General features: G+C 31.5%; 2 protein-coding genes across 10 annotated transcripts; both read right to left on the bottom strand.

The window, feature by feature from the left end:
* Positions 1 to 2,729: 2,729 nt before the first annotated feature.
* LOC133789120 (uncharacterized) lies at positions 2,730 to 12,972 on the bottom strand. 8 transcript variants are annotated; one of them, XM_062226843.1, is made up of 8 exons: positions 12,190 to 12,972; positions 11,319 to 11,816; positions 10,600 to 11,007; positions 6,256 to 6,693; positions 4,515 to 5,441; positions 4,246 to 4,333; positions 3,328 to 3,418; positions 2,730 to 3,056 (listed from the first exon to the last, which is right to left on the bottom strand). In XM_062226843.1, the coding sequence occupies exons 1-6, from the start codon at positions 12,970 to 12,972 to the stop codon at positions 4,304 to 4,306; spliced, it is 3,084 nt and encodes a 1,027-aa protein (XP_062082827.1). In that variant the 3' UTR covers positions 2,730 to 3,056; positions 3,328 to 3,418; positions 4,246 to 4,303. The 8 variants fall into 8 exon arrangements, with proteins under 8 accessions (XP_062082827.1, XP_062082829.1, XP_062082828.1 ...); XM_062226845.1 differs by having other exon boundaries at positions 2,730 to 3,045; XM_062226844.1 differs by having other exon boundaries at positions 2,730 to 3,042.
* Positions 12,973 to 12,982: 10 nt separating this feature from the next.
* Positions 12,983 to 15,949, bottom strand: LOC133789122 (probable disease resistance protein At4g27220). Of its 2 annotated transcripts, XM_062226852.1 has the most exons (3): positions 15,422 to 15,949; positions 15,086 to 15,130; positions 12,983 to 14,974 (listed from the first exon to the last, which is right to left on the bottom strand). In XM_062226852.1, exon 3 carries the CDS (start codon positions 14,951 to 14,953, stop codon positions 12,983 to 12,985), a length of 1,971 nt encoding a protein of 656 aa, XP_062082836.1. In that variant the 5' UTR covers positions 14,954 to 14,974; positions 15,086 to 15,130; positions 15,422 to 15,949. The 2 variants fall into 2 exon arrangements, with proteins under 2 accessions (XP_062082836.1, XP_062082835.1); XM_062226851.1 differs by having other exon boundaries at positions 12,983 to 15,369; positions 15,712 to 15,758.
* Positions 15,950 to 17,867: the final 1,918 nt, after the last annotated feature.

Below are 17,867 nucleotides of genomic sequence, written 5' to 3'. Positions count from 1 at the left end.
AATCATTAAAGACCATAATAAATCAATTATGGCCCTCCCGGCCTCCTAATCAAGGTCCTAAACCTTATTAGGAAATTTGGGGCATTACATAAACCAACACATCCTATGATCACTCGGTCCAAACATGGTATATACAAGCCAAAAGTGTACCTTGGACAGGCCAAATTGCTTCAAATAGTGCTGAACCTGCCACTGTGAATGAAGCTTTGCAGCATGAAGGGTGGCTTGCTGCTATGCATGAAGAATTTCAAGCTTTAACAGCCAATAAAACATGGTCTCTTGTTCCCAATCAAGATCATTACAACCTTGTTGGTAACAAGTGGGTTTTTAAGGTAAAAACTAACTCAGATGGTTCATTTCAGCGGTTCAAGGCACGCCTCGTTGCAAAAGGCTTTCACCAACGGCCCGGAATCGACTTTGGCGAAACAGTTAGTCCTGTGGTAAAAGCCTCTATGGTTCACATCGTGCTCACAATAGCTGTCTCCATGAGTTGGGATGTCCAAAAACTCGACATCAACAACGCCTTTCTAAACGACAACCTTGAAGAAGATGTTTATATGACTCAGCCACAAGGCTTTGAAGATCCGGAGAAACCTCACCATGTGTGTAAACTTCACAATTCGTTGTATGGGCTGAAGCAAGCACCACGTGCATGGTTTGATAAACTCAAACAAACCTTGCTCTCTTGGAAATTTATTAACTCACAAGATGACAACTCCCTGTTCTTCTACACTCACGGCAAGGTGAAAATATTAATTCTAATCCATGTGGATGACATTATCATTGCAGGGAACAACACTAAGGAAGTCCAAGGATTCATAGCAGCTCTCAACAAAAAGTTCACCCTCAAAGATCTTGGTCCTTTGAATTATTTTCTTGGTATAGAAGTCCACTGTGATGATACCGGGATGTACTTGACACAAACCAAATATATTGAAGAACTTCTCACCAAGTTTGACATGAAGAACCTAAAGCCAGCTCCTACTCCCATGACAGTAGGTCGACCAATGTCTCGGACAGATGGGGAACAACTACAAAATCCGACACACTATCGAAGTCTCATAGGTGCTCTTCAATATCTCTGCCATACACGGCCAGACATTGCCTACTCAGTGAATAAACTGAGTCAATTTCTTCAGTCGCCAACAAATACACATTGGAGTGCAGCAATAAGGGCCCTGAGATATTTGAAAGGAAGCATGGACTGTGGTCTTCATATTGCTTACAGTGAGAGATTGAACATCACAGGGTATTCCGATGCCGATTGGGCTTGCTGCCCAGACGATAGACGATCAGTGGCAGGCTATTGCGTCTATCTAGGCAATACATTGGTGTCTTGGTCCTCTAAGAAACAGGCAATTGTGTCAAGATCTAGCACAGAATCTGAGTATCGAGCTCTAGCTCAAGTTGCTGCTGAGATTGCGTGGATTGAATCACTATTACATGAGCAAAACTTTCCAGTCATTTCAAGACCAATCACGTGGTGTGATAATATTAGTGCAGGTGCTTTAGCTTCCAATCCAGTGTACCACGCAAGAACAAAGCACATTGAACTTGATGTGCATTTTGTACGAGACAAAGTATTGAAGAAAGAACTTGAAGTTCGCTACATTCCCTCAGCAGACCAAATCGCAGATTGCCTCACCAAGAGTCTCTCTCACACACGATTTCAGTTTCTGACTTCCAAACTCGGAGTGTTGGCGTCACCCTTTCGTTTGAGGGGCGGTGTAAAGACAACCACATCAGCAGCTCAGTCAGCAGCTGTGTAGGCCTCTTGGTGACATTGCATTATGACTCAAAGAGTCTAGAATATTCAGTGAGGACCACAACTTCAGAAATCTTTCCTGTAACAAATTCAGTTTTTGTAGAATATTTTTCTGTTAGAATTTGTAATACGTGTACAGTGGTCATTGGACCTCTTTGTATTCCCTTACTGAAATTATTCAATATATACTCGATGGAAGATGCAGCAATATTTTGAGCTGCCATTTTATACAATTCAATATATCTTTAGTTTCTTCTCTGTCAATGCATGTTTACTCTTATTGATGGTTTGGTTTTAGAGAATTTGAGTAAGTTTAAAGAGATTGTTGAGTATTGACTAAAATTAATTGATTATGGTTTATATAATGCATAGTTTTAATTTTGAGTAATTATTAAGTTGTGTAAAAGGAGTCTTGTTGGCAAAGTTTTAGAGTGTCTTGTTGTCCAAGTTGTGTAACTCTATAAATATGTATTGTGTGTGTAAGTGAGTGTGAGTTTTGAAGAGAATGCAAGACAAGGATTTTGAAGAGTGTAGAGGTGGGTTTTGAAGAGAATAGTGAGTTTGAAGTACAAAGAATGTGAGAGAGTAGAGTTTGAGTGTATGTAATATTGATATTTGAAGTGAAATAGATTTTTATTTGTGGTAAATTATTTCTTTTCTTCCTTGTTACTTTTTCTGTGCTTGAAGTTTTTCTTTTTCCCAACTGTATCAAACATGAGTAGCAGAAATGAGACAGTTTGCCTTCAATTGTGTTTCCCATATTATCTAAAGATTCTAGGCCTTATCTATCTTGATATTTTCTGTTAGTTTCTAGTAGAATTGCCTTCAATTTTAAGAAATATTAGAAGATCAACCAGAGTAAAAGCATAATCAAAATCAATAACTACTGAGGTAACCAGCATACCACATTTCAAGGGCTAACCTAAGTAAATTGTTAATGAACGAACATACATTTTGAACGATGGACAATGAAACAAATCCCCACAACTTGAATAATAGAAAAGGCCAGACAATTATTATATGAGAAACCTCTAAAAATAATCACTGCCAAACCAGTTTCACAAAGCCTAGATTTATCTACATTGTATCAACAAATCATCAACAGTAATGTTAAAAAGTGTTCATCGATTGTCTTCTTCGAGTCTTCCATTAGTGACTTCTTTGAGTCTTTCATCTCATATTTTCATGATTTGCCAAATTGCAAAGTTCCTTTTAAGCACTGAGTTTCCCACCATTTATATGTTCACCAGTTGAAACGGTTCCAAATCTTCAACAAGCTGCTAAAACAAAACTATAGAAACTTATTATTAGCTATTTAATAAGAGACAAATATATAAAAGACTGTTTAGTGTGGGCTAATCTTTGCTTGGGCAAGCTAATCAACATTACCTTATTAGGAATGTTAATTTAGTGGGAATCAATTTAATACATGAAGGGTAATCTAAAAATCCTACCAAATGGAGGGTTTTAAATATTCCCTGCAATCACAATAGTTTAGGACTCACTTATCATATCTTCTATAATTCTCTATTTAAAATGGGAAGAAAAAACAGAAGATTTACCAAGTTAGACTTGCTGAGGGGAATCAAGAAAGTCTACGAAGACAGTTTGAACTGAGATGGAATTAGAAGTTTTTCATTCTCTTACATGCACCTGGCTCAAGGTATCAGAATAAAAATCCATTCAATATAAGAAGCAATCATTTTATAGAGTAAAACAAATAAGATTTTGCATTCTCAAATCAAATATACATTGAACAACACAAGATGGTTTAAGTGAAAATTATTCAAGTTTACCTTAAAAAATAACCTGGTTTCTCTAATGAACAGAATATTTCCCATTTCAATTATTCCCTCACCAAATCAGAGCAATGATTTTGCCCCATTGTATTAAGAAAAGTAATTGATCAGAAACCATGAGACTATCATTTCTGAATTCAAAACACATTATATTTTGAACGTATCTTTTGTAATAAACTTAAATAAATTTACTTTAATCATTATATGATCTTCAGTTCCAAAAGCAATATATGCACTTATCATATATGAAGCAAATCAACCTCAAACAACCCAAATCAAAATGTTCAAACTTCAAGGACTTCCACTAAAAAGCTTCAATCCAAAACCATGGATTCATATTGTACTAAATTCAATAAGATTGATATGCTTGCTCTGCTGTTGGAATAAGATTACTCATAAACCCAAATAACAGATCACTTATACAATAGACAAATTATATCTTAGAGCAAACCATGAATATTTTCAGAAACTTACTTAAGAATAAAACAAAGGACACTTTTAGTATAATCTTCCATGCAATAAATAAATCATAGGATTCTATTAGTGAGACCTACCATGAGGACCATATCTACATTAACAGCAATCAATAGCATAAATTATAATCATTTGCATATTCTAATAACCCATTTGTATTCAGAGTAGAAAAAAAGGTAGGATTAGTAAGGAAGATGATAATCTCACCATGTGCTTCAAAGAAAGCTTTATTCTTGGTAGGTTCCACAAGCACAAAAGATAATGATTAAGCATCCTCTTCACGATGCTGATCATCCTAAATAGATTAAGATCATTAACTGAATCACACATACAAAGACAATATACAAACTACTATCTTTCACAAGTTGAATTTGATAAAGAATACAAGGGCTTCCATCCATATACTTTCTACAAAAAAAAAAAAAGCTCAAAGTTTCTATCCAGAACATAGATATATAATGAATAAATTAACTAACCATTTCTTGAGCGAATAAATGTTGTAAATGCAATCTGAAATCGGAATTTTCTTCCCAAATTTTTGCGAGGGTTGTATTAACATCTCCCTCCCAGATTTGTACACCTTCAGCTTCGACTGTGTCCAATAGTGTGGAGGTACATATATTTCCATGTGAAAATCTCTTCATCTCAGGGCATCCCTTCAAATATATTTCTTCCAAATTTGGAAAACTCACAACTTTATTTCCTGAGTAGAAGCTTTCAAGACTGGGTAAATCATGAAGCTCTAATTTCTCCAATTTCTGGAAAATAAACTCATGGTGTTCACTCTCTACTGTTTGACCTTCCTTATAATAATTTCTATTAATAATCTCTCTCATTCGTTTGCATTCAGTTATGCTCATTTCTTTGAGATGTACCAGACTTGCTGCGGCTGAGGAGGCTAACAGATACGTCAGCCCATGGCATTTTGATACTTTAAGAGTTTTCAATGTGTGGAAAGACATAAACGATGGCGCAACGCTCTGTAATCTACTACATTCCTGAACATTGAGAAATTCTAAGTTTTGAAAGACAAAAGAATTTGATGGTTGAGCATATTCTGGGTCTCCAAACAGATGATTCATCATATAAGCATTGAAAATACCCAGTGTCTTTAAACTTGTGTTGACCAATTCATAAGTCTCACCATCTCCAGATTGTTGTTGCTGGTGATGCTGATGCCCATCCACAAAATAGCCACTCAACCCAAGTGTATCAATATTATGATATTTATGAAAGAAGTTGAAATTTGGTAGAGCAATTGGTTTATCACGGGATGAGCAGTTCAAGACAAGTTGGGAAAGGTTGCCAAAGATGGACATCATTGAAGATTGACTCGTGTCAAATATCTCCTCTATTACTTCACTCCAATCAGTAGTCAAATCTTTTAAGTTAGGGAAAATGACCTACAAAACAAACCAATAATACATAATGTATTAAACAAATTAACTAATTTGGGAAAACAGTTATAAAATACAATAATTCAATTCCGATATATACTTGCAATCACCAACAAGATCTTAACTTGTTATCTTAGTATTTTGAATATGCAAATTTAAATTGTGTCATCTTTAAGAAAAATAATAGCAACAAAAGTTCTGCTCTCACAGTCAAATATATATTAATAACAAGGACTAATATTTGTTTTAAAATATAACTTCACAATATAAATATTTTTATAGAAAACCTTTTTTTTTTTTTGCACTTTTTCGTTGTAAAATTTTCATGGCGGAGGTAGGCAACTTACTTTTGTTGTGTAGTTTAAATATTCACAATAAAGATTTTTTGTGTAAATTAAATTATCTTATAAAATTAATCATATACAGGCAATGATGGAGCTAGGAGGATTTGGGTAACCCCATAACTTTTTTTTTACTTGTATTTTTTTTTAAATAATTAATATAAATATATATAAATTTATATGGATACCCTCTAGAATAATTTTTTTTTATACATTTAAATATTTTATATATAAATTAGAATAAATTTTATTAAAAATATTTTTGGTTCCTTTATATATTATACTAACTCTGTTACTGGTTATATGATAAGATACTAGAAAATAAATAATAATGTACTAAAAAGAATTATGCCACTGACATAACGAGCCAGCCCATTATAATATTGTAGTGTAGCTTTTATCATTAAATAGTTTCTAAAACCATGTAAGCTTCATATTATTAATAAGTAGATGATTAGTAGGTCAAAGAAAATGAATACCTTATTATCTTTGAACAGACTTTGTCTAGCCGTCACCAACTCCATTTCTTGTACCTCATTATTAGTATATGTCCTTGTAGCCATAGAATTACTGATAAATATCTTAATTTTAGGACATATCCCTATTTTTAGTTCAGACAACAATGGACATTCAATGCAATCTCCTTCACAAAACTGTATAATATTTGGAAGATGCCAGAGCTCAAGAGATTCTAATTTGGGGAGTAAAATATTTTCTAATATTATTCCTTTGCTTCTAGCTGATTCCTCACGAACTATTACCTCTTCAATCATCTTACATTTAGATATTCTTAATTCCTTAAGTTGTACAAGACATCGAGCCATGGAAGATGATAAAAGATACTTTAAATTGTTACATTCTGTAACACTTAACTCCCTTAAGTTGTGAATGTAAGAAGTTACATTGGGAAATGCAATCTGAAAATAAAACAAGTAGAATACTAAGACGTATATATTTTCCTGACGTACGCATGCACTCCAAAAATTTATTCTAGTTAACTTTGGGAATGGACTAAAAAAAACATACTTACATATTCCTTAATTGTTTTGATTTTAATTCCTTAGAGAAAGCATTTGTTATTTTTATAGTTGGGACAAGTGATCTGAATTGAATATATAATGTGTATTTTGGATATCATTTGCCACCTTCATTTTTTTTAGTATTGCTAAGGAACACTCTATGGTGTCCAACACTATTTAATGTGGTGCAATTCAATATTAGGTCTTATATATTTTATTTTAAATATAAATATATGAATTCCGATATTGATTTACACCAATCATAATATATGGTGTTGGACATGCCAAATACCAATGCTTTTTTTTTTTTCTAATACAACAAAAGATCTTACTTAATTAACTAATAATTTGTGACTAAGAGAATATTAGGTGTTATTTGATTTAAAGTAAAAGATATTAGAGTTAAGAGAATCTTATTAAGATTTTATCTTTTTAATTATATTCAAATAGACTATAATGATAATAATAATTTCAAAGCAGATCACATGATAAATTTTAACGACCCCATCAGTGTTTGAGCATTACTTTGTGTAAACATGATGTAACATTTACCCAACTCCTCTAATGAAATGAAATATTTCATAACTCTTAATATTAATTGTGAATATGATTTTGGACTTTGAAGATTTGATAGAAGTGGTAAACTATCGAAAAATGGCAGTAATATTTATATACATTCTTTTATTATTTATTTTTGTGATTACAATTAAGAGAAAACTCTCTATTGCATTATTTTTTACAATTTTTGGGGGGATTTTTTAATAATATATATGTAGAAAAGTTTTAATTCATTTATACGGTGTTTCAAAAATTGTTTCATTTATATATAACTCAGTATTTTTTTTACAAAATTACGGTTTGTGTTGATATGAGATTTCTTTGCATTCTAAAGAAATTATTAAACAAAAATATATATTTCATGTTAAAGGCATACATATATATAGTATACATGTTTACATTTATAGAAATATGACTCATTTAATGTGGACTAAGTCAAGATTTCCTCTTTATCCTTTATTAAAGCCTAGCTATATCATGTGTACTAAAAAGTATTTATGTAATAAGCAATTTAATTATAAAGTTGTAATAATAACATAATTAATTAAGATAGTGTTCCTAAAATATTAAAATAAAATTAAGGATATATTGACAATTAGAATCAAGTTATACAAATCATGCAATTCACACGTAATTGGGGATCCAAAAAAGTCATCTACATCACATGCCCAAGTTTTATCCACTTATTTCAGATTAAAAAAAAAAAGCTTGATCCACTTATCAAATAATCCACATTATAAAGTTGAGAATAATTTCTCTATACTTATAATTAGGTTGCGTGAGCTTGCATTAGAAGTTGTAGGGAGTTTGTTAGGTTGTATTGGGTTGCATTTGAAATTGCACCGAGTTGCATTGGTTTGCATTTGAGATTGCATAGAGTTGCATTGGACTTGTATTCGAGGTTGTAGTGAGTTGCATGAGTTGCATAAGAATAAGCATTGTGTTGGATATATTTATGGGTTGCTTTACATGCTATTTTTGGTTGCTTTTCTAAATCGACTTACTTGTTCTAACATGTTAATTATGTTGTTTTAGGTTGCATATGGTTGAATAAAGATGATTAATTTGCACAATAAAGTTGTTATAGTTGCTTAAAATGATAAAATTTGCAAATGAATTTTTTTAAGTTGCTTTAGTTGCATAACAAGTTACTTAACATGCTATAATTTGCATTTACGGTTGCAGTAGATTGCATGTGTTGCATAAGGATAAAATGGGCATATGAGTTTTTAATTTGAATTATTAGGTTGCATGGACTTGCATTTGAGATTGCATAAGGTTGCATTGGACTTGCATTTGAGATTGTTTGAGGTTGCATTTAGCTTGCATGAGCTTGCATATGAGATTGCAGTAAGTTGTTATAAGTTGCATTGAGCTTACATTTGATATTGCTTTGAGTTGCATGAGTTGCATAAGGATCAAATTTGCAATTGAGATTTTTAAAGTTGTTTTATATTGCATTGGGTTTGCATTTGAAGTTGCAATGAGTTGCTTGGGGTTACAGTCGGTTGCATAATCATGCATTTGTGGTTATAATGAGTTGCTTGGGGTTGCATTAGCTTATATTTAAGGTTGCACTAGATTGCATGACTTGCATTATGATGATTAAGTTGCATAATGAGGTTGCTTAACTTGATTTAGTTGCATTTGATGTTACACTGGGTTATATGAGTTTGTACTTAAGATTGCAATGAGATTAATTAATATTTATTTGAATATATATATATATAAAATGCACTTATTCAACTTAACATATGTGTCCATGGAAAATGATGAATGTAGCTCCCTAAAAAAAAGTTACTCTTTCTTCTTCACCTAAATATAAATAGTGATATCATTTATTTATATATATATATATATAACAAATCCAAAACTAGTTATCTCTAAGAAATATAATTTGCATTCATATATCAAATATTAGGAAAGAGAATGAATAAAATGAAGAAGTTGAAGTTTAATGACTAGACCGTATAAATAAAAGTGTAAATTTACTATTAACGTAAAAATGAAAAAAAATATATAAATGAAATAAAATAATTAAAAAACATTTAATGCTTTCTATATAAATATAAAAATGATGTAAAAATGAAAAATATAGACAAAAATAAAATACATTGTGAGAGCAAACGAAAATGTGAAATAAAATACATTTATTAGCATTTCTCTTAAAAGATTATTTCAATTTTGCTAAGGTAATACAATAAAACATTTTTTCTAGTCAATGTTTTTTTGTATTTTTTTATTTGGATAGAGTTTTAATCTCTTTTTTTGCTTTATAATTTATTTGTATATAAAAAATTGTAGATTTTCCTTACAATTGTCAATATTTTTTTCTTATATCTCTTCTATATAAATATAAAAAGTGTAAATAATAAAAATTCTTGATTTTAACGTTTTATTTTGTTAACTTTAATCAAATATTCTAAATATTTAATAGAAAATACCTTTAAAATTAACTAAAAATAGATATTTATCAATTACATTAATATAAATTCAAATATTATAACATATCATTACTAAAATAATATTAAATATAAGACTACATATATCATAATTATATTAATATATATTCAAATATTATTATAATAATTTTATATAATCCTACTATTTACTAATTATATTAATATGAATTCAAATATTATAAAATATATAATAATATTTAATACAAAATATATAATACTTATATTAATATATATTTAAATATTATACAGTATCATGATAATAATAATCTTAATTTTTATTAAAAAAATGATCATTTATGTTTAAAAAGACTATTATATTATATATATTTAAAAATAATTATAAATAATGTTTTGGTTTAATTTTTTATTTAATATATCTATGTGATTATGTCATTCTTATATATATAATATTATTTATTTATTTAAAATTTATATGATAATGATACAAATTTAATAAAAACAATTAATGAATTCTATAAATAAACCTAAGCAAACGTCTATTACAAATGTATCTAGTGTATATATATATATATATATATTTTCGTTACTTAATATACAATAAAAGAGATTTATAATGTAGTTGTCGATATACTGTTGGAAGACATATATTACTGGACTGAATTCATTTTGTGCATATGCATGGGTAAAGTACTAGACTCCTTTTCATTATTAAACATTGAACTCCTAAGAAAAATGGTCTCAAGTTGGAAAATTGTAAGCTTTGAATATCTATATATAATGATGAAAAAAATTTGAAAAGAGAAAAAATATCTAAATTACTTACCTTTCCATTACAGAGATGTTTTGCTATGACCTTCCCTTCATAGTCATCAATTGATATTTCTTTGATGGAAGAATCTTCTGAACAAAATGTTTCGAAAGCTGGAAGTTTGGAGAGGCTAAGAGCTTCTAGTTTGGAGAACAAAATATTTTCTTGCAGCATTCCTTTTTCTCCTAGTTTCCCACTTATTAGAATTTCTTCCACAACCAAACAATCATCTATATCAAGCATCTTCAGGTTTACAAGCCTTTCAACCATAGGGAAACAAAACAAATATTTTATTTTGTTGCAGTTTTCTATTGTTAAGCTTGTTAAGTTATGTAGGTCAAAATTTGATGGAAGTTGGTCTGGCCATAATGTTACTGCATTTATTTTTAAAATTTCCAGTTCCTTCAGGTTAGGAAGCGAAACCTGCAAAGCCAATTATAATTGCATAATTTAGTTGGGACTGAAGTATTTCAGAATATATATTTAAAAAATTGAAATAAATAATTAGCTATAACAACCAATTATTTATTTTTTTATCATAAGTAGAGAAGTATTCACTACATTGTCACTAAAGTAAAGTTAGAGATTAAGGTGATAATTTACTCATGTATTCACTACATTGTCACTCAAGTAAAGTATTCATCCATGTTTTTTTTTTTAGAGTTTCAATTAAAGAAGAAGTGAATATAGAAAGAAAGCGTCATTTAAGTAACAAATGAAAATTAAAGAGTTACCTTTTCATTGAAGAAAGGTTGTGTTGATACCAATTGGTTTACTTCTCTATGTTCAATTGAAACTTCTGATATTGGAATAGTTGGACAGCTAACAAATATCTTGAGTTCTTGACAATCATTTACTATTAGCTTTGATAGGAGTGGAAATTCCATACATGAATTTCTTGCACAAAATCTTTGAAGAGCTGAAAGCTGACAAAGCTCAATAGAGTCCAATTTAGGAAACAAAATATTTTCCAACTGAGTGTCTTCTTCTCCAAGTTTCTTATTGGTCACTCCTATGTCTTCCATTGCTATACAATATCTAACTTCCAATTTCTTTAGGTTTAAAAGCTTTTGAGCAAGAGAAAAAGAGAATAGATACTTTAAACTATTGCAGCTTTCGACTTCTAAACTTGTTAAGTTTTGCATGAAAGAACCTGATGAAAGTTGATTTGGCCATATCTTTTCTATACTAATTTCCCATATAGTCAATTCCTTCAAGTTAGGAAATAAAACCTACACATGTAATAAAATCAATTTCATATATAAGTTACTTGAAATCCAAATATCTAAAAAGAAAATAGAAAGATTCTTGTATATAGTATATATTTGTACAAGCAAGCAGTCACTTTTATATTACTTAAATAAAGGCAACTTATTAATTATTATAAATCGATACATTGAATCTGTTTCATAATTGCAAGGAATAGGGTTTTATTTCTAAACATTTAATTAAAAAAAACCTTTCCATATTAAATTGGCATTTAAGAAATATATAATAAAATGAAAAGACGTTGCATTTATTAACCAGTTAATAATATTAGAGATTTTCAATCCAAACTTTATAAGTGTATAACTAAGTGTTTTTGTATGATAAAAAGAGTTGTACCGTTTCACTGAATAAGGGTTTGGAATAATCTATCATTGAAGATGCACAAGTTTCCTTCAGCTTGGAGCAATAGAAGTGGACAAAGTTTGGTAAAGAACGTAGACACAAAAAGCACAATTGCAAAGACTCAATCTTATGGGCATCTTCATCATCTTCTCTCCCATTTGCTATCTCTTCCATCATCTCGCACTCACTAACGTTAACATAATGAAGTAGTTTGATGATAGACAGAGGGAACAAATTCTTCAATCTATCACATTTCCATAATACCACCTTCCTTAATTCCTTGAATGAGCCTACTGGGAGTTTACCATGGCATATTCTTTCCAAGCTTGTTAAATTTCCAAGGGTTAGTGACTCCAAACATGGAAAGGCATGATGAGAGTGAATCAAGTCCGTAGAATCAATGACGTATTGAACTCCATCATTATTATAAAACATAAGATGCTTCAATCGAGGAAAATTCTCTCTGTCGAGATCACGAACAAAATTGTTGACATCCATTAATCTCTCTAATGATAAATATTCAGACATTTTCATCAGCCATACAAGCCCAAGGGCATTTAATTCTTTCCTTTGATAGAGATTTAAGTGCAAACACCTTGATGATCCACCTGCATAATCAAAGTTGTAGATTCCTCCAATAGATATTTGGTATCTCTCCAATTTTTTACTAAATAACCCCTCTGGTAAAACTTCTTCACTTTGTACGTTTAAATATAAAACTGTTAACCGTTGCAAATTCTTTATCTCAATAAGACTTGCATTTCTTCTTTCTTTCATATCACCTTCTTCAGTCTCCCATCCATAAAATGTGTGGCATATAGAGCTCTTCGACCTGCGTCAAATTTGAAATGACATTCGGCTCAATGACTTCTAATCTATCACAATATCGTAGATCTAGCAGTTGCAAATGGCACAATTCTCCTATTTCTTTTGGCAATCGCTTTATGGAAGACCAAGATAGATCAAGAACTTTTAAATTCTTTAAGTCCCCAATGATAGAAATGTCTTGTAGATTGGACCTACTTAAACATAATGTTTGGAGATTTAGAAGAGAATGAAAGGATGACGGTAATGATTTTATACGTGCACCATTCATACCCAAAGCTTCAAGCTCCCTTGTTTGTTTAAAAAAGTCGTTTGGAATTGAATTTAAAGACAAAAGAAGTAATTTTGCCCTTGGACATTCCAATTTTTCAGGAAGCTTACCGAAATCATCATAGTCAAGTAAGGAAATCGCTTTAGACGCTTTATATCCTTCATGACTAGCAAAATCATTGACACTTTTTATGTTACTCATCCTATGCTTATCTTCTGATGCTATAACTATGCAAACATCACGAATAACATCATGCATCTTCACATAATTTTCATTTTCTCCATCCAATAAGAGACAGTGAGATTTCAATTTATCAACCAATGAATTCACCCTGTTTCTTGCTTTTTTCATCGTGTTGATGCCTTGAAGCAAGCGCCAACCCACACTATATCTAATCAGGTCCTCGACTTTTATTTCTTGATCTTCTTTATGTAAAGCACAAAGCAATAACAATGATTTTACCTCCTCATGACTTCCGAGAAAATCGTAACTCATCCTAATGCATGAGTACACCTTCATATCCATTCCCTCTATGTCTCTAAAGTTTGAGTTTCGTAGGTGTTCCAATGCATCCTCCCATGTGGACAATACTTTGCCCTTTAAAGCATGTGCCACTGTTGCAATGGCAATTGGTAAGCCTGCACATTCGTCGACGATCGAATGGGCCAAATAATTGAAATCTGGAGTTTCAACTATATCTCCAATAATTTTCTTAAACAAACTTATAGCCTCCCTTGAGTCTATAGCTTTAATAAAGAAAATATTACTCTCAACAATACCCATGAAGCTGTGTAAAACATGTTGATATCTAGAGGTTAGTAGCAACTTGCACTCATCGTGGATTCCAATAGCTTCTAGATCGAGTTCATTCCAAATGTCGTCGAGAATTAATAGAATCTTGTTTTCCTGCTTCAATCTCTTTCGAAGTAGATCAGCTCGTACGTCCATACTTTGTGTTTGCCCAAAACTTAGCTGGAGCTTTTCGGCAATATCTTGTTGAATCTCTTTCATATTAGGTGTTTGTGAAATAGTCGACATAACCACCTTGCTAAATAACTCTGCTTTCTTAGTCAAAATAGCAATTTCTTTGGCAAGCATAGTTTTGCCGATTCCACCCATGCCATAGAAGCCTATCCTGCTTCTATTAGCATCTCTCATAGCTGCCATTATACCCTCCAGAATTTCCCTCCTTGAATCAAAAGTCTCGTAGCCTTTGGTTGCATTGGAGCTTTCTAGCTGAGGACGATAAGAAATCGTATCAAATTTGCTTTTTTCAGAGGCCGCGCATACATCGAATGACATCTTCTTTGCTTTCCTACTCAGTTGGTGCCGCGTCACCAAATGCGGGAGGGATCCACAAGAGCACACAACCTTTGCATGGCCTTCATGGTTAAGAAATGTCTCAGCCTCTTCAGAGATCTGATCAACTCTGCTCAGCCAACTTTGAACATCAGCTTCAATTTCTTGACAATTATTTCTAGCTTCCTCAACACGATGTTGTAATCTATCTCTGGCATTCTTCAACTCTTGCATTCGAGTGTTGAGGTTTTCTACATTCCCTGCATAGCAAAATAGATAACCCAACTGTCGACCGATCGGTGCCACTGTATACTCGGCAATCTTTGCGACAATTGAAGTTGCAATTGAAATAGCAAAATCCATGCTTGATTCTCTCTTGGTTTACTAGTGGAGTTAAATTTAAATACAAGAGCAAGTTATATAATGATATAAAATTTAACAAATTGAAAACCAAAACAATACAAATATTTTAAGGATAGGCAGCAATGCACTTACCTAATCGTCTCTTATTATGGATATTGTAAGTAGAGAGATCAATAGCTAGGCCAACCAAAGACAGAAATGTTTGTCAAGAAATCAATTTTGTGGAAATTACATGCTTAAAGGATGAATTTTGTGAATGAACAGAGCACAAGGGAAAACTAAAGATAGAAGAAAGTAAAGAAGCTTTTCTTTATATATTTTTTCATAATATAGAAAACAAAGGACAAAAAAGAGAGTGAAAATTAAGAACAACACTCCAGAAGATGAAAGTGGGATCCAAAGTTTCTTTTGAGTTTCTGCAAAAGGTAACAATAAGGCAAAATATTAAAATATTTGAACAAAACTTACCTGAACTCTTTTATAGATGTTGATGAACCACTAGAAATGGAAGCTTAATAATGAACAGAGAAAAGCACTTTTTTTTAATATCAATTCAAAGTGGGTAATAGCAGCTTGAAGAAAGATTTTTTTTTTTATATTAATTCATAGTGGTTAATAGCAGCTTGAAGAATGAGCGAAGAAGATGAAAGTGAAAATTTGGTGAGTGAAGAAGATGAACTCAGAATTAAAGTTGGAAGTGCATAGGAAAAGTAGAGAAAGTGAAGAGGAATAGCATAACACAGTTGATGTAAACGTACCTGATATACTCAGAATTCCAAGTGTGAGAGAGAGAAAGAAAAGTAATGAAAGTGAAGGGCAATAATAGCCAAGAGGAAGGAAGTTGTATGGCATTGGCAACTACTCAAATTGTCTTTTTGTAATAATGGAGCAACTATGCTCCTTGGATGACTCAATTTCCCTAATGAAAGCACACTATTTTTTGTCCAAAAACGTGTGTTGACTATTTCATTAAAATCCAAGTAACCGAGTAATATTGAATGTAAATTTATTTTGGCTTCGTAATCTTTATTTCAACAGAACTTTTTTTTTATATATATATAATTCTATATTACATAACATCCTATGATGAATCCAACATATTTCATTAAGAAGAGAAGAGTTATTCTGTCACGAAAAGGGAATGACTAGTCTTGAATCAAGAGTCAAGAAAGAGGGCTAGAGATGGGCAAATCATATAATGGTCCAAGGTGGAAAGAAAGAAATAATAGAGCAGTTGAGAAAATAGTTGTTGTCTATTCAACTTATATCAATCGAGAAAACATGTACTATATTATATTATATTATCCTGTACAAGAAATTTGCACAATTTGCAACCATGTTAGCACTAGTGATTCACACGAGGTTGAGAATTGGTGAGAAGTGATCTCCCTGTTCCCATTTATATTTCTAATCCCCGTCCCCGCCTATTCTCTATCGGGGACGGAGTGGGAATCCCTTATTAAGGTGGGGAGTCCTCACAGAAACCCATTTATTTAAAAAATAAATTTTAAAATAAAAATCATAAATTATATGTAAATTAAAATATTGCACAATATTTATTACTTAAAATATTAAACATTTTCCTAAATAAAATTTAAAATATTAAAATAGTTACTACTACACTACAAAAACATATAAAGAAAGATATAAAATACATATAAAATAATACAAAAATATATAAAAATTTAAACGGGGCACTATCGGGGCGGGGAGTATTATCTCGTCCCCACCCCATTTAACAATTGGGGATTGAAAATTATCTGCATCCCCGCCCCATTAGATAGGGATTCCCCGTCCTATTAGGGATGAGTCCCCGCAGGGCTGTCCCCATAGAAAAAAAGTACATCCCTAATTAGCTATATTATTTTGTGTCATTCTTATGATATTATGATTCGAAGTTATTGAATGGATTGCCACTACAATAATATGATCCGTCTAGTGTGACATTAAAAAGACTAGGTGATATTTATTTAATAGTCTTATAAATAGTAGTGTGTGTTGTTTTTCCATTTCAATTATATAATTTACTTCAATAAATAAATACATTAATATATAATTTGTTCGTCTTACTTAACACATCATTTCTCACATCCAACCCGTGTGAAACAAAGAAACGTAGAAACTCAACTTTATAGTGCTGGATTTTTATGAATATTTGTAATTTCTTTTTTTTTTTTTTGGTAAGTAAGTCAATTATATTGCAAAAACCAAGAGTACAAAAGCTGAATGTGAACAGCTAAACAAGAACTAATTACAACTCAAACACCTTATGAAACCAAACCAACTCATCTACATTCATTCCTAAAGAACCTGTATAAAGAATTCTATTATACACAGCCAACTTAATCCTTTTGATCGTGTACTGAATAGACCAAACCACACTATCCCAATACGCTATGTTGCGAACTTTCCAAATATGATAGATGAGACTAGAAAGAATAGACCAACTCACTAACTTCTTGAATCTCCTAAATTTGGATCTTTTTATCCATTTAAAGATTCCTTCCACAGAATGAATTCTGGTTCGAATATCCAGCCATCCCAACAAAATATGAACACAATGAGCACTGAAGGAACAGCCAAAGAAAAGATGGCTATGAGTTTCCTCCTCAACACCACAAATGCTACAGCAAGAGTGAATACTCAGCCCAAATTTCCTCAGACGATCTTTAGTTTTTAATCTCCGAAAAAGATAAAGCCATAAAAAAATTCTATGCTCAGGAACACTTAATCTACTCCAAAGATCAGCATATGCAAATCTTGGCTGAGTGTTGTTCAGAAGAACTGCGTATATATCAGATATGGAATAAGAGTTTTGCTCAAACCTGTTCCTGGTAACTACATCTTTGATTTTTTCTTTAATCCACACAATCTAGTGCCAATACCAGCTGCTATCATTAGGAGCTTGATACTT

The sequence above is a fragment of the Humulus lupulus genome, chromosome 7, assembly GCF_963169125.1.
Source record: "Humulus lupulus chromosome 7, drHumLupu1.1, whole genome shotgun sequence".
In the NCBI taxonomy this organism is placed as follows: domain Eukaryota; kingdom Viridiplantae; phylum Streptophyta; class Magnoliopsida; order Rosales; family Cannabaceae; genus Humulus; species Humulus lupulus.
The sequence above is the reverse complement of the archived record's forward strand: the minus strand, read 5'-3'. Positions and strand labels throughout refer to the sequence as shown.

Bases quoted from the DNA above. Each gene is read 5' to 3' on its own strand.
- LOC133789120 (XM_062226843.1), bottom strand. From the start codon at position 12,972: ATGAAAGAAAGAAGAAATGCAAGTCTTATTGAGATAAAGAATTTGCAA. The intron at 6,694-10,599 runs GTAAGTAATTTA...TTTTATTTTCAG, and splicing joins AACATCTCTGTAATGGAAAG to ATTGCATTTCCCAATGTAAC. The intron at 5,442-6,255 runs GTATTCATTTTC...TTTGTTTTGTAG, and splicing joins GTCTGTTCAAAGATAATAAG to GTCATTTTCCCTAACTTAAA.
- LOC133789122 (XM_062226852.1), bottom strand. From the start codon at position 14,953: ATGGATTTTGCTATTTCAATTGCAACTTCAATTGTCGCAAAGATTGCC.